Raw genomic sequence first — 27,566 nt, 5'->3', positions numbered from 1 at the left:
TACTACCTGTCTGCTAGTGCTAGCTTTAGAGCTCATACATAGTGCTCTGAAAGCACGCCCCAAAATGATTTTCTGTGATAAAACAAGATAGACAGCAACGGAGTTGGGTGCCTAACCCTAATAAAGTCCAGTTTTTCTTCAAAATTGCTCCTTGAAAATGATTTTTTAAATCATGTCCGTACTCCAAAATAGTCATCTCCTGTAAATCAGTCGTTTAGCGGGCATAGATAGACATCGCTAGAGAAGTAACAGAACAGACTACTTAGCTGAACCAATCAAAAGACGGCAAAATGTCACAAAGGATTTGATTGGACAAAATAAATAAATAAATGTCTAAAGTTTCATGTAAATGATAGGTCCGTACTTCTTCGTGTGAAACCTGGGCACGTTGAGTTGACCGCAAAGCTTTTTGTACGAGTGTCAACAGTGTGACGCACCGGTAGTTTGTACCTACTGCCATCTAGTGGAAGAGTACAGTATGTAATTGTTTTGCCTGTCGCTATAAATCACTGGCATTGACACTGGAATAATGATAGCCTACATATTTAAGTTGAGGGTTAAAAAAGAAGAAGAAAAAAACCAAACAAAATATTTAATATTTGGAGTTATTAATTTGCTGGTGAATAGGTAATGAAGTGTAACCTGCAATTAACCAAAGCAAGTACAGTACATCATACGCACATCTTAATCACCACATGGAGGCTCTTATTTTTGTCTCTGACCATTCAGTTTAATGGATTTAGTATTATGTGTACAGTGCATCTCGTTAGTCAGATTACACAATCAGTGGCTCGTTCTTAAAAATTTAATTAATGGAATAAACCATTACATCGTAAAATACCAAGGAATGTTCTCCCCTCGCTTTCCCAGTAAACATTACACGGACAATTTCCTCAGGGTGTACTTTTTTGTGATTCCAGTAAACTGTAGTGAGGAGTTGCATTGCATACTCTGTTTGTGTAAAAATATATTTGACGTTACAGTGCACCTCACCTAGTGGCCAAAATGAAAAGTATTGTGTGCAATATCTCAAAGCTACTTTGGCCCTTAGCCACATGAATCTCTAATATAAAAAAAAGCTAATTTCACCATTTTTGTAAATCAAACCATAAAAGTTGTGTTCAAACCCACACAAGTTGCAGGTTATTGGTGGTATAAGTGGTGGGGTGGGGTGTGAAGCTTTTCTCACGAGAATGAAAATGTGTGAAATACCTATCGGGGGGGTCAGAGACCTAAAATGAACTTTTAAAATCAGAGCAACAATAAAAATATATTACTTTCTCTCCTTTTGACACCTTTTTGAATATAAATATATATTTAAATGTAATAAAGCAGTACATGCAGCAATTAAATCATTGATTCAAATGTTTGTAACAGAGTGCCTTAAATAAAGAGTAAATACAACAGTAAGAAGAGAAGGTCGTTTTGACATGATGATATAGCGGCAGTAAATTACAACAAAACAAAAAGGATTAAAAACCTCTCGGACAGCATACGAGGGACAAAAAAGGGACGGGGCTGCTTAACAGAGTAACGCAACTCGCAAAATGTTCCACAACGTAAGAGGCAGCATCGTTTCAAAAAGGCACTTTCATGATGCTAATCTTTTCCAGTCACGTCACCCCAAAACACAAACACGCACAAACAAAGAGTGGCAGCGCTAGTTCCAACATTCTTCATCGTCCTCATCCCGGGCATTTTGGCAGGATCACTCCGGAAGGGCGGCGGCAGCCGTCCCCACTTTGCCGTGCGCCTCCTGGTCAATCCTGCGCATACAAACAGACATTGGCGTGATTATCATGGCAACGCAGTCATTTCATCCGATTAGTGTTTTATTTGGCGCCGTGTTAAATCACCACAAATGTTGTTTTTACTGGTGCTTTGTTAAACCAACTTATTCTATTTTCGAAAAGAGGTGAAAAATACGTTAGTTTACCACATCTTAATCATGTGCAACTGATCACTAAGTACTTCTTTCCAGACTGTTTTATGCTTTAGAGAAGTTAGCTTCTTAAAAACTTGAATCCTGACACTAAATTTAAATAAGACACTTGTACGACTGTTAAGAATGTTAACAGTACCTGTGCAGTTTTTTTTTTTTAAATTATATTCACATTTCTTCCCATCCAGGACAAAATGGAGGTTGACCAGCATCCAACATCATAAATGTAATTCCACTATCAATAGGACTACTGCTTATATTGCAATAAATAGATCTTAGTCATTTACAATTGTGCTGTATTTTTAGTATTTAAAGAAGCAGGCAGCCACTCTGTCACATCAGACAAAAGTTCTTGCAAAGTAATGACATGCAATTGTGCAACTCAAGAGCACGTCAGGTTCATTTTTTCTTTGTTTTGACTATGGAAAACTGCTGTTAAGTGCTCAATATCTTGTTTTTTTTTTCTTGCTTGTGGCTTTTTATTGTTGTTATTTTGAAGGGGAAGTCAACCAAAAACATTTCTTGACAATGTTATATGTGACCTCACTAGTCGAAACATGACATTCTGATTAATATTACAGTTGCGGAATTATGAGTTATGCAGCAAAATCCATCCATTTTTTATCCATCTCATGGGGGAGCCATTTTGCCACTTGCTGTCGACTATAGATGACATCACAGTTGCTCAGGGCTCAGGCAACGACCAATCACAGCTCACCTATTTTCTGAAGATAAGCTGTGATTGGTTGTTAACTGAGACCTGCCATTGTCATTTATACTCGACAGGAAGTGGCAAAATGGCCGCTTTCTGATATTGATAAAAACTGCTGGATTTTGCTGCGTAACTCGTATTGCACTAACGCGATATTAACCAAAATACCATATTTAGACCAGTGGGGCTGCATAGTACATATTATTGTCAAGAATTATATTTTGGGGTCAACTTCCCCTTCCTGTTCATGTTCAAATAAACATTCAATTCACAAAATATGTTTTTTTGGCAGCAGTGCACAACATTATCAGATTAAAAGAGTGCCTATGCGATGTGCTGCGGTGCTCAAACATCCCTTCCGAACAAAATCAAATTAGAAACCGAAGCAAATGAGCAGCCATCAATTCGAAATGTGCAAATGAAAAGGCCGTGCGCAAATAAGGAGGAATGAGGCTTGTGACAGTTAGCTTTGCGGTGAGTCATGCAAACAAGCTGTGAGGGCTCGACTCAGTGAGTGACTGGCGGAGGAGGTGGTGAACCATGTGAGCGCGACGTAATCGTGCAACCGCCGTGTCCAGCTACTTCCTGGTGACTAAACCCATTTTCATGAGGCCAACAAGGTTGAACTTACCAAATATCAAAAAAGTCCCATTGTAAACCTTTTTTCCAAGAAAAAAAAAAACAACAACACACAAACGTCTTGGTAGTTGCATAGAGATGCTCTGATAGTTTTTTTTTTTATATATATAAATAAGAACATTTGTGAATGTGCTTGAATGGACAAATAGTGGTCGATTACAAATGTTATTGGCTCTGGGTACAAGTGAAAATAATTCAAACCAAAGCAACATTAGGGAGGGGTCTTGGTGTTGGGGTATCTATTCAGGGCAGTTTGTTAGTTTTGTGAAATGCAACCAAGCCCTAGATGAAAAACACATGATACCTTTTACGGCTTTTCCTATTTTTTTCCTCGTCAAACCTTAAAAGGGGGAAGGGAAACAGCGAATAAACACAACAATTTTACATCCAAATGAGTAAATATGTTTGATAAAGACTACCACAAGTAGACAAGTTTTGCTTCAGGTTAAGCTAAGGCTGGACAATTAATCAATTTTAGCAATGGTGCTAATTGCTGAAAATACGTTTAATTTTAATCATTATTACGGGAAAACAAAACTTTTCTTGAAAATGGCTTGAGATTTTAGAGTAATAACTCAGCGTTACTGACATTTTATGCGAGGATTTTTTCTTCTTCATATTTTTTGTTTTTACAGCTTCCATTGTTCGATGTAAGCTCCCAATGACATGCGCTGCTTACACCAACAAGAGTGCAAAAAGACAGCAGCTGGTTTAGAAAAGCAGTCAATGCTGCATATTTATTTCAACAAATAAAAGTGAGAGCTCGACAGAGCTCAATTCCTGCTCAACTCATACTTATTTTTTAATTATATTATTTATCTTTTAATTTAACTGTAATTCATTACACAAATATTTAATAAAAGAAAAGTAAAATTGTGTCTTACCAATTTTAAATGATATATTTAAAAATATAGAATAAATAAATTAACTCATTCACTGCCATAAATTCATAAAAAAAAAAAAAAAGAGTATTAAAAATTAGGGGCAAGATAGGCGATTACATTTTTTAATTGTAATTAATTGCATGACTTCACTAGTTAACTCACGATTAATCACAAATTTTATATCGGTTCTAAAGGTACAATAAAAAAAATTCTAGGTTTTCATACTATTGTTAACATAAGTGGAAAAAAAATGTTAAACTAATTGAAATAGTTCAAATTAATTTTTTACGTTTATAGCCGTCAATGGCAGTGAATGAGTTAATATGTAAGAAAATAAAGACAAATAAAAGAATATAATTTGACTAACAAATTTCAGGCAAAACAGCTAAATAAAGCAACAAATATTACATGAGTCTTAATCATCTAAATGTTTGGTGATCCAAACTAAAAAATTTTTTTTAAAAAAATTAATGGGCAATATGCAGCCCACGGACCATACCTTGTCCACAGCTACTTTGAACTCAAATACCACTGAAGCCGTACAATTCAACCCAAGATTTTTGGGAGGCGGGGCTTAAATGCTTTCGTTTCCTAAGTTTAAATGAGAGTTTCAGCTACACTACTGAGTGGTCATACTTGATGTAGTTGCTATTCAAACAAATGTACATATCCACCGCTGTGACGTTTAAATAGGAGATTATGGAGTATGCGGTCTGACTTAAAAAACAAAATAATTTACTCAAACATGCTTGTATAGGTGGTTCTTGTGTAAGTATAATCACCTGATCCACTTAGGCTTAAGGCAAAACATTTTCCAGAACGGCGACCGCTCAACCACAATGATTTCTACTTACTAATTTTGTTATATAAATGAAGACAATTTTGCCGGTATTACGGCTGTAAGAGTATTTGATTTTCACGGTGGGTCAAAGAATATCATGGTTTCTCGTCAGAAGACAAGAAAACAGTATGCTGCTTGTTTAGAACACAGAGGAAGAAAAAAGGAGAATATGTGTGAGAGGTTTGGATCCGAGTACTCACAGTTTGATACACTCCGGAATGGACACGTACTCCATCGGGACAAACTCTGCGAGGTCGGCCAGGCTGAACACATACTGGATTTTTTGACTAAATTTGGAGCTGTCAACATAAGAAATGTGTTAATTATTTATCAACAAGGTGTGTTGTCTTCTAAACATTTCTATTACCTAATAAAAGGTTTTGTGAGTGCCAGCACGGTGCGAATGAACCAAGAGGGATGGACGATTATTAAAGATTTTAAATTCTTCCTTAACCTGCAACACGGAAACGGAGACGATACACAAATTATTATTATTTATTTTTTTTTTTTTTTTTAAACTACAGTGACACTTACCTTCTATCAATCTGCTGATAACATTTTCGGAGCCAGCCAACAGTTGGCATCTTTTTCCGCGATGTCGCCCCGTTAAGATACACAATCATGTAGTTCTCCGCCACCAAAAGCTCCAGCGTGCCAATGACATACCTGCGAGGGTTCCATTACATTAGCGAAGGTTCGAAAATGTTCACTGGCGAGGCCAGACAAAACACTCACATGAATAAATTGTCCATGATGTATCTGTAATTTGGTTGACTGCTCTCAGGCATGAAACACACGGCAAACACAATGATGGCATTCAAGCCATCTCCATAGTAACCTGAAGTGAAAAACATATCAATTATTATGGATTTCAATTAGAATAAAATGTGCAGTAAATGCTTGATCCAATGTTATTGGATAGGCCGCTCATTTTTGCCATGAGCAGTTGTTGGCATGACGTGACCGGCACACTGACCTCCGTGGCTTATAACCCGCTTGTAAGGTTCAATGGCCGTCATGTCCACTCTGTGTTCCTGGTCTCCGATGCGAAACACCCTCCAGCGCCGGTCCTCCTCCCTCTCCTCCGAGGCAGAGAACTGATGGACCGACTCCACGCCCTTTTCTAGCAGCTCTGTAGTTTTGGGCTTGGGAAGGTCATCTTAAAAGGAAAGTAAGTGACATAAGGTCGTTGGGCGTTTGGTATCCCTGGTTGGAATAAATAATCACGTAAACGGTTGTTGATCATTAGACTGATCAAAAGGGGATCAGATCAACATGCTGCATCTGAATTACAAAATACATCTCACCTGTTTTTTGTTTTAAATAACGATACAGAGTGAATGATCTTTGCATGTCAACAGAAATGGATGGGGTGGAAAAAGGAAAGAATCATTCGGTGGAGAATCACGGCTCCAATCGCTTGACCGCCAACCATGCTGATTTGAACTATTCATGGATTAAGGATCAAGATTATCAGCCTCATTTATATTTTCTGCTCCACTTACGCTTTATTAATACACCAGTAAACCTTAGCAATTTGCACATGCAATTTTCATTAAAATACTCTGACTTTCTATGATGAACTATTTAGATTCACACGTTTGGATGTCACTTAGAAATGTCTCCTTTTTTTTTTGCATTATTTCTTGACACAAAAAATGGCTGAATTTCTGATTAATTTAATGCCATCTTCAGAGGGAAAAAAAGTGTGTTCCCTTCAAAATTAAGTACATTTCTAAACATTTGAACAGTGGTGTGTATTAGCATGTAAAAAATCCCTGAAGTAAATTGACATCACAGAGATTACCGGTATGTGGGATCCACAATAATGTTTTATAGTTGCAGCTCTAATTTAAATTACTGTTATTGAAAAATACCTCACACATTTATAGACTGAATTTAGATAAAGAGTCTAGTTGTGTTTTTTCACCTCATAGTTTATAATGAAATGTATCTTGTGTGCAAGAATGATTCATGCAATAAATGAATTTCTTAAAATGTACTCAAATTTCACCAAAGGAAAATAAGTCATGCACATTTAAAAAATATATATATATATTTTTTTTTTAAGAATGAAACATCTTATGATTTTTTCTTTTTTTAAACAAAAGTGACAACATAATCTGGACAACAAGGTTTGATTGAGCATAAATTGGGGGCGTCCGGGCACTGTCCAAGGAACCTTACCACGAGCGAGAGAGAGAAACCTGTTGCTGGCCTGCAGCCTGTTTCCAGGCAGGCAATGGAAACAATCCTTCCACGTGAAAAAGCGGAAGGCAGCAGTGTGGAAAGACAAAAACAACAAGCATTTTTTTTTAAACACCACTTTAGACAGCTCCCTACTGACGCAAACCTGTCGAACCAATGACGACAATACACTGTATTAACAAAAGAAAAAGGGACACACCTCTTAACAATCGAGGGTTTGTCTAGATTTTTTCAGCCCTTGTGAGCGGTGCCCAAGACGAGAGTGGCGTGATGAGTTCGATGTGGAAGAACTCGAGCCTGACCATCATCAGCAACCCCTTTGTAGGATGGACCATATTTTCACTAACCACTGTGTCCCAACACTTTTGTCCATATAGTGTTTTATCAGATAAGAGAACCATAAAAACAATAAGCACTCTTGTGTGATGAAGTGCATGACAAGCACAACAATTCATTGACAAATTGCACCACTGGAGGTTAAAAGTACACCTTTTTTTAAAAGCACTTTAACACACTCAAACATGACCGAAGTTGACCGAGCAGCATATTTGGAATAGTAAAAAGCTGTATTGTCAAAGGCCCTTACCTTCCCAATCAAACTCATTGCTGTTGTCGGAAGGCGTGTCCATGTCGTCCAAGTCCAGTTCCGTACTTTCATCCAACTCGTCAGAAAGAATGGAACCTTCACTGCGGTCGAGAGTGAGGCTGATATCCGGAGCTGGGAGCTTCTTCTTCTCCTTTTTACCGTGGTTGGCGACATAGCCTGTGGGTTCAGATGGAGAATAATAAGCAAGGTGAATACGTGTTTGCAAGATCCCCTACATGTCCGGAATCAGAGTAGACGTTTTTGAGAGCAAAAAAAATAAATATATTTTTTTTTCCTAAAAGGTCATCCAAAGTTTACCAAGATTAAGGAACGAGTTCACATTTCTGTTTCTTTGTGTCAATGTCCACACCCATAACTGAGAACATACACTCAAAGGTGACACATTTAGGTATCTCTGCAAAATCTATTAAAATCCTGCCTTGACAAAAAGAAAGTAAATAAAATCACACTTCACAGTCAAAGAGGAACACAAACTACATTAAAAATTGAGCACCGCTCTCTTTGTAAACAAGCATGTCTTATAAATTATTGGTGCAGGTAAATGTAGCATTTCTGTTTATCCACTACGTTGTACGTAACAAAAGTTTTCGATTACCGGGATCGCCCTCTTCAGAGGCTCCACCAAACAACTCCTCTTCAAGCTCCTCCTCCTCCTCAGGTAGAGGCCTTACGGGCAGAAAGTAATCAGATAAGCATTTTTCGGCTTGTGCAGTACCGAGCTGTAAAGCCTCTTCCTCGCGTTCCCTCCGACAATTAACATGCTTGTAATACTACCGTGGAAAGTCCTCGTCCTGCCACTCTTCCTTAAGCTCGACTCCTTCCATCCTTAATCGGGCCTCCGTCGTGGCGACTGACTCCTGGCGCTCCAGGCTGGGAAAGAAAACAAACACTTTGCTCACCGTAACGCCACTGTTGAATGGCAAATATGTTCGGTTGGATAGAACACGAGTCCCGGAAGTCATCAGTCCGACACGAATGCCAAACGCGTTCATCTTAAACTATGCCTGATTACGCTGTGGATTACTGGAACGAACACTGAGGATTTGCCAGGAGGCAAAGTTGCGCTCATTTGATTCCTTTGACAATTAAAGTCCTCACAAACTTAAAACATTTGAAGAACATTAAAAGTTACACCTTAATAAGGTTACGTTCAAGCACTACCTGAACACTATCGAGATCCCTAAATTGTTCTCTAAAACAGAAATCCCTTTTGTATGGGACACACATTAAAGATTGTGTTTCTAAACATTTGCAAATCTCTAAAAAAATGACAAAAGACTTTCTCTGAGCTTTTGATTTTGAGGGAAGTAGAACTGAGCCAATTATAGCCAACAGACATTGGCGGCACATACGTTTGCGTGTTTCTGGTGCAATGTACAGCAAAAGCATCATTTGTCTTGACTCACACATTCTCTTATTGGAGAATGATGCATGCACCATGATATAATGTGAGATACAAATCGGGAACTGGAAGGCCGCGTTTAATATTTACTTTAAAATTGTTACATGTTTACCATTCAGTTGGGACAATTCAGTGGCCTCAATGATTTACAAAACAAGACAAGTAGCCAAACAGAAGTGGCTTTTCACCCAACAAACTTCTTTAAAAGAACAACTAAACAAGGATTCAAACACTGAGGCAATATTTTTACACTTACAAGTTACTACGGTATATGTTGGATTACATTCCGGAAATAGTGTACATTCGCCCTCTCCATTAAGTTGAAAGCAATTTTCTTTGCTATGACAGTATCCCTCTTTTTCTGGCTTCTGTATAAAAGGCACAGGTAGATAAATGCTGTTAAGGCTCTGATGCAACAATTCTGCAGGATCTCTGCGTAAAAGAGGCTTGCCTTAGTTGTGTCGCCAGGGTACTTTGCCGTTGTACAGCAGACACATGTCCTATATTTAGCCTAACAATATTTGAAAATATGGCAGCACATTGAGACAGCCTTGATGGGATTTGACGGCAGACAGCTTGGAGATGATTTCAGATTCTACAGTGAATTAAATTAATAAAATAAAAAATGAAACTATTGGACACAAATTACTGGTGCATTTCTAGCAAAAACAGATCCATTGTGATTTAGCCTCAAAACACAAACCTAGTCGATCTGAGCAATCATAATACGGGTTTACATGATACGTTGCCGTTCCCTAATCTTTGCACTAGTATTGGCCAGATGCCGCTTGTCCAATCATGCGCAATCATTAAAGTCTCTCCAACTGTTACAATTTACTACTTGCCCCCTAATCAGATCACTGGCTTCTTGGAAAGCTTACATGCGAGTGTTGATGGCTTAGTTCTCTGAACCACAAAGTTCCTTTCACTAATGCTGATCATCTGTATGTTTGCCGTACAGAGCTGCCTTTGATGCAATAATCACATACATGACTGTTATTTGCAAACCCAGACACACAAGCATGCTGGGCATTCGGTAATTGACAATACTGCGAGTATTCATCTTAGCTTGTAGCGCTTATGAGTATGTGCCTAAATTCCCCACATAACATACAACACAACCTAGAGGTAAAAAAATAGTACAGGAATCCACACTGGAAAATGAGATTGAAGAAATGAATCAATAGAGGACTGGTTGTGGTTAGGAAACATTGCTGATGCATAGTTCAACAAAAATCGCTCGGTACATGCTTTGGACTAGTGGTAAAAATAAATAAATCCTAAATTGAGTGTCATTCTGCTTGTCTGTACCACTGCCATTTAAACTGTTTGGGGCGTAAAGAAATAACAGCTGTAGAGTAATCACATTGCACAATGGTAATTACTGTAGCCAAGGTATGTGCAATTTACCACCTGTCAAGCAGCATTTTAATCCAGAACATAACAACATCAAAACACACTTCACTGCAGGCACACGATCAAGCGTGTGTGTGCAATTTGATGAGATTGAGCAAAATAAAATGAATTTTTAGATTATTTTTCAAAAAATATTCAGCAGGAGTGGGTTTTACATTCCATGAATGGGCTGATCGGACAGAATGCACCAGTGTACTTGCAAAACCAGAAACCATTTAAACAAATCTTGTAGTTGTCGTCACAAGATTTACCTAATGGAGTGTACACACCACAACATACCTTCCACTGGGTCTAACTGGAGAACATGGCTGAGGAAGATTCACCGGGACACCGGGGTTCTGTTCATTGTCCGGGGTCGTCCTTTCCTCTGGACTGCTGCTTGTTTTGGTTAAACTCTCTTCAAGTGCCTCCTCGCCATTTTCCACAGTGGACGCCGTGCTGTGTTGGAGCTCGTCCAGCTCCTCCTCGTCCACTTCTCCGGACACCCCAGAAGACGATGGACTAGACGTGTGTGTGTTGCTGTCGTGAGTCCGCCTGGGTGTGCCTAAATCTGGGCGACTATTGTTCAAGTTTGTGTCATTCACACCCTTCAGTGTCGTCTCGCTTTCTGTCACATCTGAAGCCATATCGTCCGCCTGCAGCCGATGGTGCTACGAGAAGCTAAGAAACACCGGTTTGTTGTGTAATCCCTCTCAAGCAGACGACCCGAAATATGACACAACTCCTTCAGAAGTTTGGGTGTTAGCGTTAGCTTTAGCACGCGGAGCAGCTCGCTTCGTTGTCGGTGACAACAAGCTACTTACCGACTCACTACATATCGTCTTAAATTAACACTGTCGACCGTCGCTTCGGGTGCAGGAATTGTTCCCCGGATCTCCAAATGCGCCACCGAAAGAGTTCATGGAAGGAGTTCTAGCTTTGCTCGGGCTACACCGCGCAGTGAGCCCACTTGTCGGTTTCCTTCCTTCCTTCCTTCCTCTCCAAGCGTACGTAACTGACGTAAGTAGTGACGTTATGTCGACGTTAATGTCGTAAACTGTCCGCGATAAATAAATGGCAACCGTACATTTGCCAGGGGCATTTATGTGGAGTTTACCACGTTGCCACGTCAGATAATGTACAGTTGTTACGTTTACAACAAACCACTATCCTGTGATTTGCCAACCCGAATGATTGATAAAGTGTTACCCAACCCAAGCAATTTGGTTGCCAAAGCATAACACCTAATATCTAACAACGTCGCCTGCGGCGCTAGTTGTCCCGAGCTTACTTTGAATTGTTTATTTTTAGAATGACTCACCTGCATCTTACCATTATTTTGCCATTTACTTACAACACTAACTAGAAGCTGCCAGTTATACTTGCTGTTAAGGCCCACTCTTTACAGTTTTATTTGACTGATTGATTTATTTTATTTGCTAACTACTACTAGTAACCATTAACCAACATTAGCCAACTTTACCCACTGTTCGCTAACATTGCTAACAGTGAGCTAACTGTAGAGCCACCGCCCATCGTCTCTCCTTTTCCAACCGCAAGGAATGGCTGCAAGTTGCAGCCGATGTCTACTGGCTTTACAGGTACCGTATCAACACTCTCAATTGTCAATTATTACACAGTGAACAAAACATCACGATACTGAATGATTTAGTGGGCCCAAAAAGAAAAAGTTACAAAATCGTAACTAAAATAAAATACAAACTATTAACTCCCACTAGGCTCCAAGTATGTAATCGACAAAAGTGATACATTTTAAGTGACTTATTAAATACCTCATACTTAAGAAAATTAATATGTAATGTATTGTAAATAAACTGTGATTAGTTAGAGATTTCCTCTGGCAGCTTTGAATAAAATATTTAGTGATTTACAAGTTAGGTTTGAACTTGCAGTGATTGATACATTTTAATGCTAGATGTGGATTATTAAATAATCCCTGATTAGTTATAGAGTACTGTACACATGTCCCCAGGTGGGTTTGGATCAGATTTTTGTTTCTGAGTCACTGGCTAACTTCTTCCTCTAGGTGGAGGCAAATGCACACTTCAGCGCTCAAGTGTTGCCTTGGATTTGAATTTAATCAGAACCAATGTAACATAATATAATCAAAATCCCCCCCCCCCTTTATCTGTGGACTGATTTGTCAATCACATTATTTCAATTGATTTCTTAAAAAAAAAAAAAAATTATAATAATCCCACCGGATATCATGGTTAGAAAGAGATATCTCTCACATATTGCAGATTCCAGGTTAATTCCTTCTGTGTGTGCACGGGATCATCCGGTGTAATTTCTAATTAGCGCTTTGCTATTTACTCTGTTGGATCATTAGGCCTCATCACAAAAGGATAATGCAGTCAAATTTAGAGTTTATGCTTCTCATCCGCTGTGGTGCTGGTTTCTAATGAATCGTGGCACAATTACCTTACAAATGAAGACAAATGTTTCCACTTTATCCAGGATAAATCGGCTCGCCAGGCTGTAGCCATGACGCATGGAACACTCAATATGTCATTTGTTCATAGATTCTCGGATAAGAGGGTATTTTTAGCATGCCTTTATCTTATTTTTTCATAATCAGTCAATATGATGGTTACCGTCTTTCCACATCGATGTTTATTCAACTACAAAGAGTAACAGACCTCTTTGTTTGTACAAATTAATCTTTAAAATAACAATACAAAATGATAGTATGTTTAAAAAAATATTGGTTTATTTGGTTTATTATTCAGATTTTTGTGTGTTTTATTATGTGATGCTACTGCACAAGGGTACCAGTGAGAAAAATGTAATTTAAAAAACTAGAAAGCGATTTCAAAAATATTGACTTACGAAATGGTCTGGTTGTTCAAGAATGCTTAATAGTGCAATAAAAATAATAATTTTAGGGATGCTCGATACCAGTCTTTTTCAGACTTATACCAGAACGAGTGCTCAACTCTTGAGTAGTCACCACTAATACCAAATACAGATACCACTAGTACTTATGATACATAATATTTCCCCCCCAAAAAAACACAACAGATAATTTTAAAGAAAGACCTATATATCCCAATATAACAATTGTCCTTAAAATTGCATGAAATCCATGGCAATTTTCTATTCTTCTCATTTCTAGTTCCTGACAATAAAATCAATTCCTAGAAATAAGGCCTTCTATCTTGTATCAGTACTTGCCCATCTCAAAAAATGATAATACATTTTCTGTCATTTTTTCTTTTGAAATGTCATAGTCATATGTGATTGTTGCTGTATTTTCACATCCCTTATATTTAACTCTCTTATTCATCTTCAGAGTGTACCTTGTATCTTTTGAGTAAGGAATCTCTTTGGGCCGATTTTGCTCCAAAATGCTGTGGACTGCCTACTGCAGCAATTTCTCTTTGGCTTTAGTAAACTTCAGCTTTACAGATGTAATGTCAAAGAAAAGGTAATTTCACCCACCCAGTGCTCCGCCTGTTATTATTATTATTATTGAGGGCAAGAAATTAGATGTCTATTTGAGGCGTTGCATGAATGATGCACCCGGTTATTAATTAGGGCATGGGGTCTATTAGAGGGAGGCCACTATTTGAGGAAATATATTATGTCTAGTAAAATAATAAAAATAATAAATGATTGCAAGCTAGAATCCTCTTTTAATATTGCTCCCGTCCTTATAAATTACAAATGCAATTAATTGCTAGAGAGCAGCTTTTTTTCCTGCACATGTGACTCCACTTAGCCATGCCAGTTGGTTTGAATAATAAAGTGAAGCAGTCAGGTGCAGGATGTGAATAGTTCCCCTTTTTAAAAAAAAAAATAAAAAAATAATGCAAGAACTCCAGAGCTGTACGCAAATTCTGCAGCGCTACCTCCCCCTTCCTTTCATGTTGAAAAGAGGAAGCAACGCCAGGATCTGAGGTGGACGGCGTAACCAAAGCAGTCATTAGGAAGATTCTCCAACCAATTTCCATAAACGCGGTAGCGGGAAGTATTTAGGCAACTCGAAGTATATCACTAATGAGAAAAGACAAAAAGGATTCATGTGCATGTTTTATGTGATCTTCTTTCTGGGTAGATGAATAATTATTTATGATTGTAGAGGCCTAAAAAGGAGACAAGACCATAGCCGAGTGAAGGGGAGTGGTGAAAAATTTAAAGGCAAAGTTAAATGAATATTTTAAGGAAACTGAAATATTTAAAGGAAACAAATGAGCAAAACATTTAAAACAGCATGATAAATAGAAGCAAGTGCCATTAAAAGCGCGCTGCTGATTTGTAGCCGTGAGGACTGGGATGATTGTTTTCAGAATGCCAGTCATACCAGGACAGAGCGTCTGTAACCGAGGGCTGACCTCGTAGCTAAAAAATATTCGCCTTTGATTCAGTGTCACGTGTGCTGGTTGCAACAAGGCACACGTGTTTCATTGACCTCCTCAGGGCTGAGGTTTAGGGTCGTCGGGAAAAAAAGATAACGCATGATGACATAAATTGCAAACATAGCTGCTGTTCGTTTCTCAAGAGACATTCCGCATTAGGATGTTTCGCAACATCAGCGCACTTAGTGAATTTCACCTTCCGTCACACGAAATTAAGAAACAAATATATGTGTTTTACTGCTTTGTGTGAGCGTCCAATCATTTGTTTTCCAAATGTGAAAATAATTAAATCAGCAAACAAATAATTAATCAAGTCAATGAGAACAATTATCTCAAATATGCCTCTGAGACTCCATGTGCATATGCATACTCAACTGATTAATTATCCTGCTAAAGATAATTGAGTGCAGCTTGATATTTGACTGTATCCTCTCAACATGCTCTTACCTCTGTTGTTATTCTAAGAAGATCGTTTATAGCATGTTGCCATAGCCGTGTGCACTAATAAAGCTATTTTATTAGGACACATGGGATATTTTAAGAGTTTTCGCTTTGCAGCCATGTTGGTCCCCAGCTACGTCATTACTGGAACTAATGAACTACCTCAGAACTCCAGAGCTTGAAATTTGGACCCAGTTGTCCCTCAAATAAACTTCATGAACCTCTGAAATTACAATATATTCTAATTGTTATTGAATAGCCTATTAAATGTATGAAGATATAGGAGTGACTCTTGCTCGCTGATCCAAATTCAACTTTGTAGGTGATGCTGCGTCCTGGTCGCTAACCTGTGGGCGGACCATTACTTACTGCTGAGCCAGACAGACATCATTACTCCCGTGAATGATGGCAAAGCAGCCCGATCCCAACAGCTTTATTTCCCCGCTCAGCTCGGCGGACGCAAGCTATCACATCCCGTTAACAAGTCCATGGCTCCGCCGTAAAGATAAGCTCCCTCAATCAGCGGCGTCTGTTTCGCTCGCCAGCTGAAGGGCCATCGTTCATCACTCGGTGGGACAAAAGACCACGCCGTCCTCTTCAATATTCGCTTGTGATTGACATCAGTTAGGCGATTCAAGTCAGAATTGCAGAGCACTTTATTGTACTTTTAGATACGGCTAACTAATTATTTGAATTCAAATCAACATAGCGATGTAGTAGAATGCAATTTTGGAAGGGAAAAAATGCTTTAATTTGGGTGGTAGGCTTTATTTTGCCTATCGTCACCCTCTTAAAATAATTGGCTAAGTCGTTTTTTTCGCAAAAATTATTATTTTTTGCCTAAATCATCTCCTCATGATGCAAATGGTAATTTTTTTGTGTTTCCTGAAAAATCTGAAAAAAATGACAGCCGATTATTTAACTAATTTGCTCCCAAAAACGTATAAATACGTTCTATTCTAAATGTTTTAAGTTTCCCAAAAACGTATTTATATGTTTAAAAAAATAAATAAAAATTATGCTGGAGCATACAGAAGGCTTTGATGCAACCTCTCAACTGCAAAGAACCGTTGAGGAAATGCTAGTTATTACACAAACAGCCAGCAGGGCCATGTTGAAAAAAATCTCAATTATTCACAATTCTAAATAGCTTTGTGAATAATGATGAAACTTATTAGCTATATTCTAATGCTAATTGCTGCAAAACGGAAACAGATAGATATATATACTTTACCCAATAAAAGAAGAGACTCTAATCTTTCTTTTGGTAGGTTTCATGTTTTTATAGCAATAGAACACAATATTGTGTGGGCCTTGCAAAATCAGTCAAAATCCAGCAAGGGGATTGCTTCTGTGAAAATGTCTGTGAGTGAATGAGTTAAGAAGGCGTCAATATGGAACAGTGGAACCTCGAGTTACGAATTTCTCTAGGGCCTTTTTCTGAACAATTTGGGTTACACACAAAATTTTCATATAAAAATGACTTCTATTTATGTACTAATTTGGTATATGGACGGTCTCCCCCGAGGAAGAAGAAAAAGTTTCTCACCATCAACTCTCCACCGCGATTACAAATAGTTTAATTTGTCTATAAAATTGCTCTAAGTACACACAGAGGAGCTAATACTCCATGCACACTTTCTGACAATGAGCTCACCACTGCCACCTACTGCACTGGATGTACAATTACACTTTATTCAAGTATGGCAATAAAAAACATGGAATTTGATATTGTTCATTTGCATAGGAAGAGGACCTTGAAAAAAATACATCAAATTACATTGATATTGAGGAAATAAAAATCTCAATTAGATTATGTTTCAAAATCATTAAATATCATTATTTCGCAATCGATAAAGAGGTTGTTCAATAACGGTGCTTAATTGAGGCGAGCTGAAATATGTGCCAGGCTAGCCGCTTTTCACCCTGAGCAAATATTGTTTCATTTCACATGGAATTTTTCGAGTTAAGTCCGAGGCGCTGACATTTTAATCAGAGTGAACATAAGAAGCCAACTGGCACTGACAGACCAGATGAAGGTCATTGCAAGCACTAAGCAGTCAGCAGCTTGCCATCACATTTAATCGTTGCGTCCTAATGATTCGTTTACACGTGAGATCAGGTTGATATTTTATGTATAAGCACACATTCTGTTCAAGGCCTTTTATTCTATTAACCTGTCCCGTCTGTACTAGATCCTTGCCGGGATCATTCCCATGTGGCTTAGCCTTTGATAAATATGCTTTTAGGTCTACCTAATTAATGCATTCAGCTGTGATTTTCCTCACTTGTCACCCACACTTTAACCTCACAGCGAAGGAACAGACTTTTCCGTCTCAAATTAAAGGTCCTCTGGGACGGTGTACACGCGCGAGCCAAAGCGACACGACGTGCTGCACAAGCTCATATCTCATCTTGAGGGCCTTAATGAAATGTTTTGAGCATAAATGAAATTACAGCACGTCGTTGTTATGTAGTGTTGACATATTCCGAGCAAATACGCTTTAGTTTATTAGATCTGTTGGCTCACAATTTCTCGGTTTGATACGCCACAAGGGGTTTTGCTAGATGTGTTTCAGAAAGGAAAAAAAAAAAAGCTCTGTGATTAGATTTTTAATTAAACATGGTTTGTTTTTTGGAGTAACGCATGCCTTAAGAGACTACGTTATGTTATTTGACAAGAATCTACGTAAATGTAAAACCTAATAAAACAACCATTCAGTTAGATTAACGTTGGCACAGTCAAGCAAAGCAAATGTAGACTGCTGGTGTTGAGGCAGCATATTTTGAAAGCACACAGGATGATAGCATAAGCCTCCTCTAGTTCACTCTACTACCTTGCCTACATTAATTGAACCTATTCAGCATTTTTTAAATGTACCCCTCAGTATTTCCTTTTACTGCCTGCATAATTGCCGTCCGCAGCCATTTGTAGGTTAAATGAATGGGAGGCAGTCCTCAGCGTAGGCTTGTTTAAATCTGCTTAACAAGAGGAAGGCCATATTACAATATAGACAAAAAAAAAAGACACAGGGCTTTTGTAATTAAGTTATAGCTGTTTTAACATGACACTATGTTTGGAGCCCCTCAATAGATTGACGAGAGGCCAACTATAATGTGGATAAAAGAGAATTGGCTATGGCTTATGGCTTTTGTTGTCTTTCTGGTAACCAAGGGTGCCGTGGTGCTAGAGCAGCAGCTTTACAAACCGAGCTTTGGAAGTGGAACAAGTTTGTAATGGCCGCTCAATGTGTTGACTCGGGACAAATGAGCATATTATTGAATTGTATAGAGAAAATGCAATAAGCACAAAGAATATATACGATGTAAATACTATACGTCAGAGGACTTATTTGTTTCTGTTATTGTGGTTAATATAATAGTACACAATTAATACTTTTGACATTGTTTCACCACAGACTGTAAGAAAACTCAACATTCTGATCTTTATTCACAATTAGCTATCGTTGGATAAGGCTGCAGCACATCCGCAACCCTAAGCAGTACGGATGATGGATGGATGGATGGATCAATGTGACTGTTTCTAGTAATAGAAAATGCACCATGGTTTAAATGAGAAATACAACAGATGATTTTTAAAGGGCAAGCCAACCCCCAATTTTTTTTCTTGACAATATGTTCTATGCAGCGGCTCCACTAGTCTAAATATGTCATTCTGGTTAGTTGAATATGAGTTAAGCAGCAAAATCAAGCCGTTTTTATCCATCTCTGAGCAACGGTGACGTCATCTTCAGTCGACAGCAAGTGGCAAAATGGCCGCCCCCTGAGATGGATCAAAAACGGCCAGATTTTGCTTCATAACTCATATTCCACAAATGTAATATTAACAGAATGTCATGTTTAGACTAGTGAGGTCACAAATAACTAGAGCTGCCAAACGATTACATTTTTAAATCAAATTAATCACATCTTAGAATCCTGATTAATCACGATTAATCGCCTAATAAAAAAGGCTTTTTTATCAAAAAAAAATTCCCCGCCAAATTTGAAGAGCACCGGTTATGTGTTAATTCTTTTGACATTTAATGTTATGAGGACGTCTTCAACATTTTTCTGTATTCACTGCACACGCTCATCCTCCTCTTTTTCCAATCAGTTAATTAGTTGCATAATTTAAAATGGAAAAAAAATGACCCCGATATTTTGACATGAGCAAATATTCTAAATGTGATACGCAAGCATTCTTTAAATGCTTTACTTTAATGCATGAAATTATGTTTATTGCTCAAACACAACCTGTGCTACCTTAAACGTAGACATCCGCTGTCACGCTAAAGGATAATCTATGGTCAAAATTAATACTACGATTAATCTGCGTTAATTCATGATTAATGCGATAATTTTTTGTGATTAATTAATCAATAAATGCTTTATCTTTGACAGCACTACATAATACACACACTTAATACTTTTGACATAATTTTACCATAGACTATAAGCAAACTTATATTCACAATTAGCTGTTAATGTATCAGTTGCTCCTTCTAATAAGACAAAAAAGCATCATGATTTAAATGAGAAATACAGCATTCAGTATACTTAATTTGCTTTAACAAGTTCACCTTAAGGACAAGACTAGCACACAATTTGTCAAGACTTTGTGTAGTTTTGAGACAAAACTTCATTTTGACGTCTTCGCTTTCAAACAACTTGTTTTGCGCATCTGTCAAGTCATCAAAAGCTAAAAATTATTCCAAATCAAAGATTGATCAACGCCTCTGCCAACACGAGCATTTGAAGGCTTATTTTAATTGACAGCGTGACTGAGCCTACTGGTAACTGTCAGCACAAGCAGTTTACGTCTCGTCAGTGATGACACAAAGCAAAACTTATAATTACTCTTTCTGTCACTTTTTCATGTTAAATGTTTAAGTTTTCCATCCACACAAAACAATAAACATTGTGCACCAAAGCTGTTATTTTCCTACTCTGCCTTCAAGCCTTCAAAAAGAATTAATCCAGCATTATAGCTGCATTGTAACTACAAAAATACTTCCCCGTCTTTTAAAAAGATGAAATATTTTCTCTGCTATGTAATTTTTCTCTCTGTATTTCGAGAGTTACTGACCTAAAAAGGTTGATCAAAGACTGTTGGAACTCTACAGCCTGCAGCAACCAATAAATTGGTCCATTCGATGTTTTGCACTGACAAATTATTCTCCAGAGTGCTAACATTCTTGGTAGCAACTCAATTAGCAGGAGACAGACGTAGCGAGAATTCGCATTTATGTTCCACAGACGTTTCAATATTTTATTATTTCAGTGAGTTTTGCTATGGTTCCTTTTATGTCACACAAATGATAAGTATTTGCTCATTCTCACATGAAGCGATAGTTGTTTTTGCTGTGGGAATCTACACACTGCGCACCCTATGTCTTTTGGCTTTTACACAATGTCGACATGGCCTTGAGCTCCCATTCGCTTTAATGTCGCTGTTAAAAGCCAATATTTTTTATTATGGCAAAGGGGAGGCTGATCTCATTCGGTGTTAATGTAAAGAGCTGTGTCGACAAGTAGAAAGAACCGTACATTTTTGTAAAGTACACGTAGTCACACATTGTTGTCTGTAAATATTAAAAACGTTTTTTTTTGTTTGTTAAATAATTCCATAGTCTATAGAAACTATCAATTCATATACCTGGACAACACCAAAGAAATATGCACCGATAATAGAATTTTGCTTTTCAAATCGTTTTAATTTGCATAAATCTCCCTGCTGTTCAAGCATCATTTATCCCAGAAAGAAGAAAGTTCAATAATTAAGCTAAAGAATAATTGTGGAAATTTTAGCTAAGTTTATTGAAATGTACCTGAAAATGTCATGTCTGCATGTTGGCTTTCAAGATGCCCTCAGAATGAACCCAACTACCGTAGTAAGGATGAAAACATCGTCAGTGTAAATATATATACTCGTACTGATGTTGGCAACAACAACAAAAAAATCAAACAATTATTTTTACCTTTTATGCCACCAGAGCTGAATCCAGTGAGCTTGTATCATCTGCTAATGCATCTGCTTAAACAACCAATTCCCACACTCTGAGAGTTTGCATGCGGCGGCAGCAACAAAACACATGCTCGCTCTTTCTGTTATACAAATACAAAAAAGGAAGCGCAGCACAATAACAGCTTTATCGTCTCACTGTACATTTGGCCAAAAGAGAGTCTGAGAATGCTGCATAATTAACTGCCAGCCAAATGTTCCCCCGAGTCACTGCTTTATTAACAAAGCAACGGAGCCCTTTTTAATTGGCCATTTCATCGGAAAGCCAATTAGAGAAGATAACATCAGACACATTGATCACCAATATGATGGGTATTGTCTTTTAAATTTGTACCTTTTATGGGGTATGTTCCTGAAAAATGACATGATGTGGAATATCTTCTTGAGCATAAAATGAACATGAAAGCCAAAGAGAAATGCACTGTTTATGTACATACTGTAAAGTACTGTAAATATTGTGCATATTGCAAAATTGTTTATACATTAGTGCCCATTCATCTAGTAAAGCTATAATTTCTTTCTATATATATATTTTTATTCCTCATTAATTGATGCGCAGTTATAGTTCATGCTTAACTTACTATATTCATTACTCTAAGCCTCGGGGGCTTTTTTTATGGCCCAAACTGTGATGTTTTGGCCACCCATTTTTATGACTACAGGCTTTTGGAGAGTGAAAATGCAAACTTTTGAAAACAGGTCTGAAACTTGAGCTTCTCAAACAAAATCCAAATATAAACTGAGTGTTAAGAATATTATTTTGGCTAACAGCAGGGGGACAAGCAGAAGGGTAGCCATGTTGTGCAAATTATTGTGTCTGAGCATTTTTGCAGCTCTGCGTAAATGGGGCTTTTTTTTATGTCTGTAATATGGGACTTTTAAAAAAACGCAGGAAACAAACCGATTTTTTTGTGGCGTTCTCATTAGGGCTGAACAATTATAGCAAAAATGATCAGCATGATTATTTTCACCTATATTATTCACTATTATTAATAATTATTCATTATGTTAGTGAAAATACCTGTTTTTATTACACTTATTTTTAACAAACATGTTTACAGTTTTCAAACGGAAAGTTAAATAATTAAAAATGTACCTGTCCATCCATTTTTTAAACCGTTTATCCTAACCAGTGCTACAAGCATGCTGGAACTTATCCCAGCTGTCTTCGGGCGGTATGAAGGGTGCACCCTGAAGTGGTCGCCAGCCAATAATAGAATTTACCAAATCATTTAACTCATTAACTGCCATTGACGACTATAGACGTAAAAAAAATTATCTGAGCTATTTCTATTAGTTGAACAATTTTTCATTTAATTTCATTTTTTATGAAAACCCTTTTTTTTATTGTACATTAATAACAGATATAAAATTATCATGTGATTAATTACGACTAAACGCCCCTTATTTTTAATGTATTTTTTTTAAATTAGGCCCCTCAGGCGATTACATTTTTTTAAATTGTAATTAATCACATGACTTCACTAGTTAACTAACGATTAATCACAAATTTTATATCTGTTCTAAATTTACCCCCCAAAAAATCTAGGTTTTCATACTCTTATTAGCAAAAGTGGATTTTTTTTGTAACTAATAGAAATAGTTTAAATGAATTTTTGACGTCTATAGCCGTCAATGGCAGTGAATGAGTTAAAATGTACAAAGGGCTAGTTGAATAAATATGCTATTACAGGGTTCAATTACAAAGTCAAAACAACGGCTTTCGAACACTTTCGAGCCATAGCCTCCTCATTTCCAATTTTTGCTATACTTTCTTCTCTCGACATGACCTGCTCTCATCAGAGATTTGATTTAGGCAGCTAAATGGAGCCTTAAACATGCTGTCGCCCCCTGGTGATTGGCTGACTACCGGTTGAGAAAGTGGTTTATTAGATATGCAGCAGAAGCCTAATTTTAAATGTAAACAATCACAGATGATCAGGCTAACTTAATCAGAGCAGCCAAAATCGTGATTACAATTTGATTAAGTGTGCAGCTATGTAATATACCATACAATACTTGCATCATAAAGCCTTTAAACAACATAGCCAAAGGATATTTTAAATTGTATTTAACATTTCTGTCACCTTTGAAAGAAATAGCTCTGCTTAGCCACAAGGAGGCACCACCTGGATAGCTCTCTTAACCACAGACCTCTTCCACAATGGCTCATTAGCATTGTGCCAAAGATGGATGGCGACTTTCTGCACGCATTGCTGGCCGCCAGTATATGAGCTGGGCAAAGGCTTTCCTTCGGTCCCTTGGCCTGCCTGCTGACCTGCCCCTGCGGGTCTTAGTTAACATTCAGGGGCCCCTGACCTGGAACACAGGGTTGGCAGCCGATCCAAGGTCCCATCATCCCTAAAGAAATTAGAGGCGGTTATCTTTCAGGAATGACTTGCTAACCTTCCCAGACCATGTAAATGGGATGGATGCGACTGATTTCCCTGCTCCTCTTTCGCAGCCCTTATGTCTTGCTGTCACTGGGGATGGCAGGTTGTGTCCAATTTGTGTGTATTTGACCGCTCGCAAGTGACAAATGACAGCTTGGGCTAAAAGAAGGTTACATTTAAACACAGCACAGGTCAATGGGGTAGCAGCCTTAAAGCTAAATCATTGTCAGGGAAACTAATGATGCAACATTATAAGACAACAGGGCACCATATAAGATGAAGTGCAGGATGTCATGCGCGGAGTATAATCAACCACTGTCTGTTTCAACTGCACATTCGTCTTGATTTTGCATAGACATATTCTCGTCATACCGAAATGAAAATGGCAATGAATCGCTTTGTGTGTAGGGCAATCCTTTTGGATTACAACAATGTCTGGGCATACCGCTCAGCTGCACTCTAATGCAATGATCATTTATAAGGACTCGTACAAAATACACACTACTTAGGCTTGTGAACAAATATTTTAACTCTTCCAGTCGAAGATCCGTTCCACCTGCTGTAGCCATTTCAAAAACACACAGGAAGTCTGGAAAAACAAACAGAGAAAAGAGCCTGGAAACCGAAGCACGAGTTGTGGCATCTTGACAAGTCTTAAGTAATTCTTACGAGAACAAACACCCCTAGGCTCATTTGCTTCATTGCTTTAGTCAAAACAGAATATATATACAGCCAGTTGGCTTCCAAGGAGACTCAATCAAGTAGCAAAGTAGTAGTTCCTTACAAAAAAAAAATCTGTGTGTGATTAGAAAAAATGATTTAAAAAAACAGGATATCGTAAATCCGTATTCTAATTTGGATCTTGATTTGTAAACATTATGACAGCACGGGGGCAGAACTCAAAATAAGTTTGCTTTTCACTGTGTCCATATTTCGTCAGCACAAAGAAAAAGCATGCGGCTGCCGGTAATGAGCATTACTGCAACCCAAACTCCTCGTAGCTGGCGGTTATGTGGACACGGCGTGTCCGGGAAGCTCAAGGACGGCCCATACTCCCAGATTAAACAACATTCATTCTCTGTCAAACGCCTATCGCTCCCGAAAGTGCCAAGCCGGAGGAAAATGGGGCCCCCGCGCGACCCTTGCTTTGGGTGACAGGATAAAATACAGAACAGTTGTGCCTGAAGGAGAAGCAGGATAACGAAACTATCTTTAATCTCTGTCCCTCCGGGGCACTTTCAACACCTGTTATTCTTGACGGCGATGCAAGGGAGGCCAGCTTGCAGATTCATTTTGAGCCGGGTAATTATTGCACTAATTATTCACTCCGGTGTTGGGTGATTACGCATCCTCTTGCAGGTGAATACTCGTCTGTTTGCACACCAGCTGAGGCCAAAGCGGAGCTCGCTGGAACAGTTGTTCCACTCCTTTTCCCCTTGCAGATATTTGACCCCTTGTCATGTTTGCAATCTGTACAGTAGGGGGAAGGGAGAGGAAAAACAGCCCCCCAAACTTTTAATTGCTCAACAGAAACACGAGCGAGTGGAAGGCACAAGTTTGGCCATCTGCTCAGTTTTGCGCTTTACGTAAGCAGAGCTGAGAAACTTAACAGGCTGTGTGGTCTCATCCACTCTCTATGATGGATCTATTGGGAGGCACGTTGGCACAGCAGAGTTGTCGTTATCCTGTCTTTTGCAACATTGAAATATTATTTCACTTAAATTAATCAGTGCCCATAGTATCTACCCCCCCCCCCTCTGCACTCATCAATAATTAATGAATCAAGATATATTCTTTTCATTTAAGGAGACACATTAATAATGAGACCTTGGGGGCACAAAAGCCTTTAAGACAAATATCTGTGCTCTTTGACTAGATTGAATTCACTTAGCAGAAATACAACATCAAATACTAGGCCTCCATTAACTCATCTTTCATGTTAAATATGAATATCATGAATATTCGATGTATGGTCATGTGAAAAAAAACAATTATTACGATGCTCAAAAGACACGGAAAAATGCTTGATTTAATGTAGTTTTAATATTTTTCATTAGAAAGAAATTTCAAACGTACTTTGAGGCCATAATGCTCCCATTGTTGCTGGTTGTTTTTGTAAAATGTCACCTCAATAGAACATATTTGATCTATGGCGGCGAAATGACAAAGCAATGCACTGCATCAGGCGGGGATCAGTGAAAACAGACGTTTCGTTTATGTCAGGATCAAACAGTCATCATTGTGGAATTTACCAGCACTTGGTCCTTAAAGCCAAAAGGTTAACTAGATTCCCGATGTTTGCTGCCGTCGTCAAATCCCAGGAAAAAAACAAAGCTATGTCAGTGTGTTTCCCAGTTATTCTATTCTCTGCCCCAAAGCTCATTATGCTTTGTCTTTATTGAACATTTCTATGAATGTTCAAAATAAATTGGAAAAAAATCTACCAAAAGACTAGCAAGTAGCATACATCTGGTTTTGCTTCTAAAAGTGGTTCCAATCACGTACAAAATTACATACTTCCCAATATGAAAATGTGATTTTAACCTGATTCATCTGCAACACTCCCAGAAACTCAAATGGCAAGCAAATTCCTTTAGAAAGTTGTTGAAACAAATTAAATTCTTTACCAGACCTGCTAAAGGTCAGCTCTTCCCTTCTGCAGCAGAAATAAGAATGCTGTGTCGCAACCGTGTCGGCTGATTGCTTTACTCTCTAGGCAATGTCAATTTTGTGGAAGTACTGGCGGATTAAGTCGGCAGGACGTCAAGGGCCCTTGTAGAAGCTGCTATCTTGTCTCAGCCAAGGGTCCGAAAGCCCATGTCTATTACCAGAGACACCCCAAGGACAGATGTTTTAGGCTTAGGGGGGTGATGGAGAATAATAGCACATTAGATTCCTAATGTCTGTCGGATGCGGGACTCATGGGGGACAGAACTCCTGGGTAATCCAAATTCATCCCTCGCTTTCTCTCTATGTCCCTCTCTTCCCCTCATTTCCTCCTGTTTTACTTCTGGTTCTTTGCAGTAAACAGGGTTGGGTCGTCTCTTGTCTCTTGAGGTGCTGAATCCTAGCCCGGAGCTACAAGCAACTCAGTCCATTCATCAAAGGTGTGACCCTTCGCACAAGTCAGGAATGAGATTCTCCCTACTAATCAACCCAGTATAAAAACATCCTCTATGTATGGGTCAGATTTTTGTGAAAAATATCATATAGAAAAAACACTCAATTTCTCAAGTATTCAATTAAAACCCAAAATGAGAAGTGACTCAAAATTCCAGTAAATGACAAACAGAATGTTTTTTTGTGTTTTGATTGGACACTCAAAGAAGATTTCAAGTCTTAAGTCTTTTCCTATGTCTCTTGCACTGAATCGTACGAATACCCCCCCCCCCCCCCCCAAAAAAAAATCTTTCAAGTACATCCATGCTAGCAAGAGCAAATCCCTACTGCCTCATCACCAGCATGGAGCCTTCAACCCCCTCCTCCAAACCGAAACCAAGGGTACACCTTGATGAGCAAGGAGGGAGGCTAATTTAGTCCCCAGGCTTAATTAATCCAATGTCTTTTTTGATAAATGACTTGCAAATTGTGCTGCAATAGCGGTATCGTCTGCCTACAAAGATGTCGAGATGTGTGTTGACTCTACTGGATAAAGTTAACAATTTGACTTATACAACGTTTACACAACAACGATC

At 38.3% G+C, this 27,566-nt stretch overlaps 2 protein-coding genes across 8 annotated transcripts in view; one reads left to right on the top strand and one right to left on the bottom strand.

Annotated features, from left to right (window-relative positions):
- Positions 1–791: 791 nt before the first annotated feature.
- Positions 792–11,738, bottom strand: bnip2 (BCL2 interacting protein 2). 6 transcript variants are annotated; one of them, XM_077568280.1, is made up of 12 exons: positions 10,931–11,738; positions 8,608–8,703; positions 8,430–8,499; positions 7,813–7,999; positions 5,995–6,177; positions 5,754–5,856; positions 5,553–5,684; positions 5,386–5,472; positions 5,219–5,317; positions 3,598–3,633; positions 3,286–3,313; positions 792–1,766 (listed from the first exon to the last, which is right to left on the bottom strand). In XM_077568280.1, the coding sequence occupies exons 1-11, from the start codon at positions 11,275–11,277 to the stop codon at positions 3,292–3,294; spliced, it is 1,362 nt and encodes a 453-aa protein (XP_077424406.1). In that variant the 5' UTR covers positions 11,278–11,738; the 3' UTR covers positions 792–1,766; positions 3,286–3,291. The 6 variants fall into 6 exon arrangements, with proteins under 6 accessions (XP_077424406.1, XP_077424405.1, XP_077424404.1 ...); XM_077568279.1 differs by lacking the exon at positions 3,286–3,313 and having other exon boundaries at positions 7,813–7,989; positions 8,429–8,499; XM_077568278.1 differs by lacking the exon at positions 3,286–3,313.
- A 232-nt stretch (positions 11,739–11,970) lies between these two features.
- The window catches only part of foxb1a (forkhead box B1a), a 63,733-nt gene continuing 48,137 nt past the window's right edge, over positions 11,971–27,566 (top strand). Inside the window, exon 1 of one of the 2 annotated variants that reach the window (XR_013294484.1) lies at positions 11,971–12,231. The gene's annotated coding sequence lies outside the window, so the exon portion shown is untranslated. The remainder of the gene's footprint in view (positions 12,232–27,566) is intronic. The other variant, XM_077568285.1, reaches the window with a different exon arrangement.

This window comes from Vanacampus margaritifer, chromosome 6, assembly GCF_051991255.1.
Source record: "Vanacampus margaritifer isolate UIUO_Vmar chromosome 6, RoL_Vmar_1.0, whole genome shotgun sequence".
Classification (NCBI taxonomy): domain Eukaryota; kingdom Metazoa; phylum Chordata; class Actinopteri; order Syngnathiformes; family Syngnathidae; genus Vanacampus; species Vanacampus margaritifer.
Note: the sequence above shows the minus strand (reverse complement) of the source record. Positions and strands in the feature narration are given on the sequence as shown.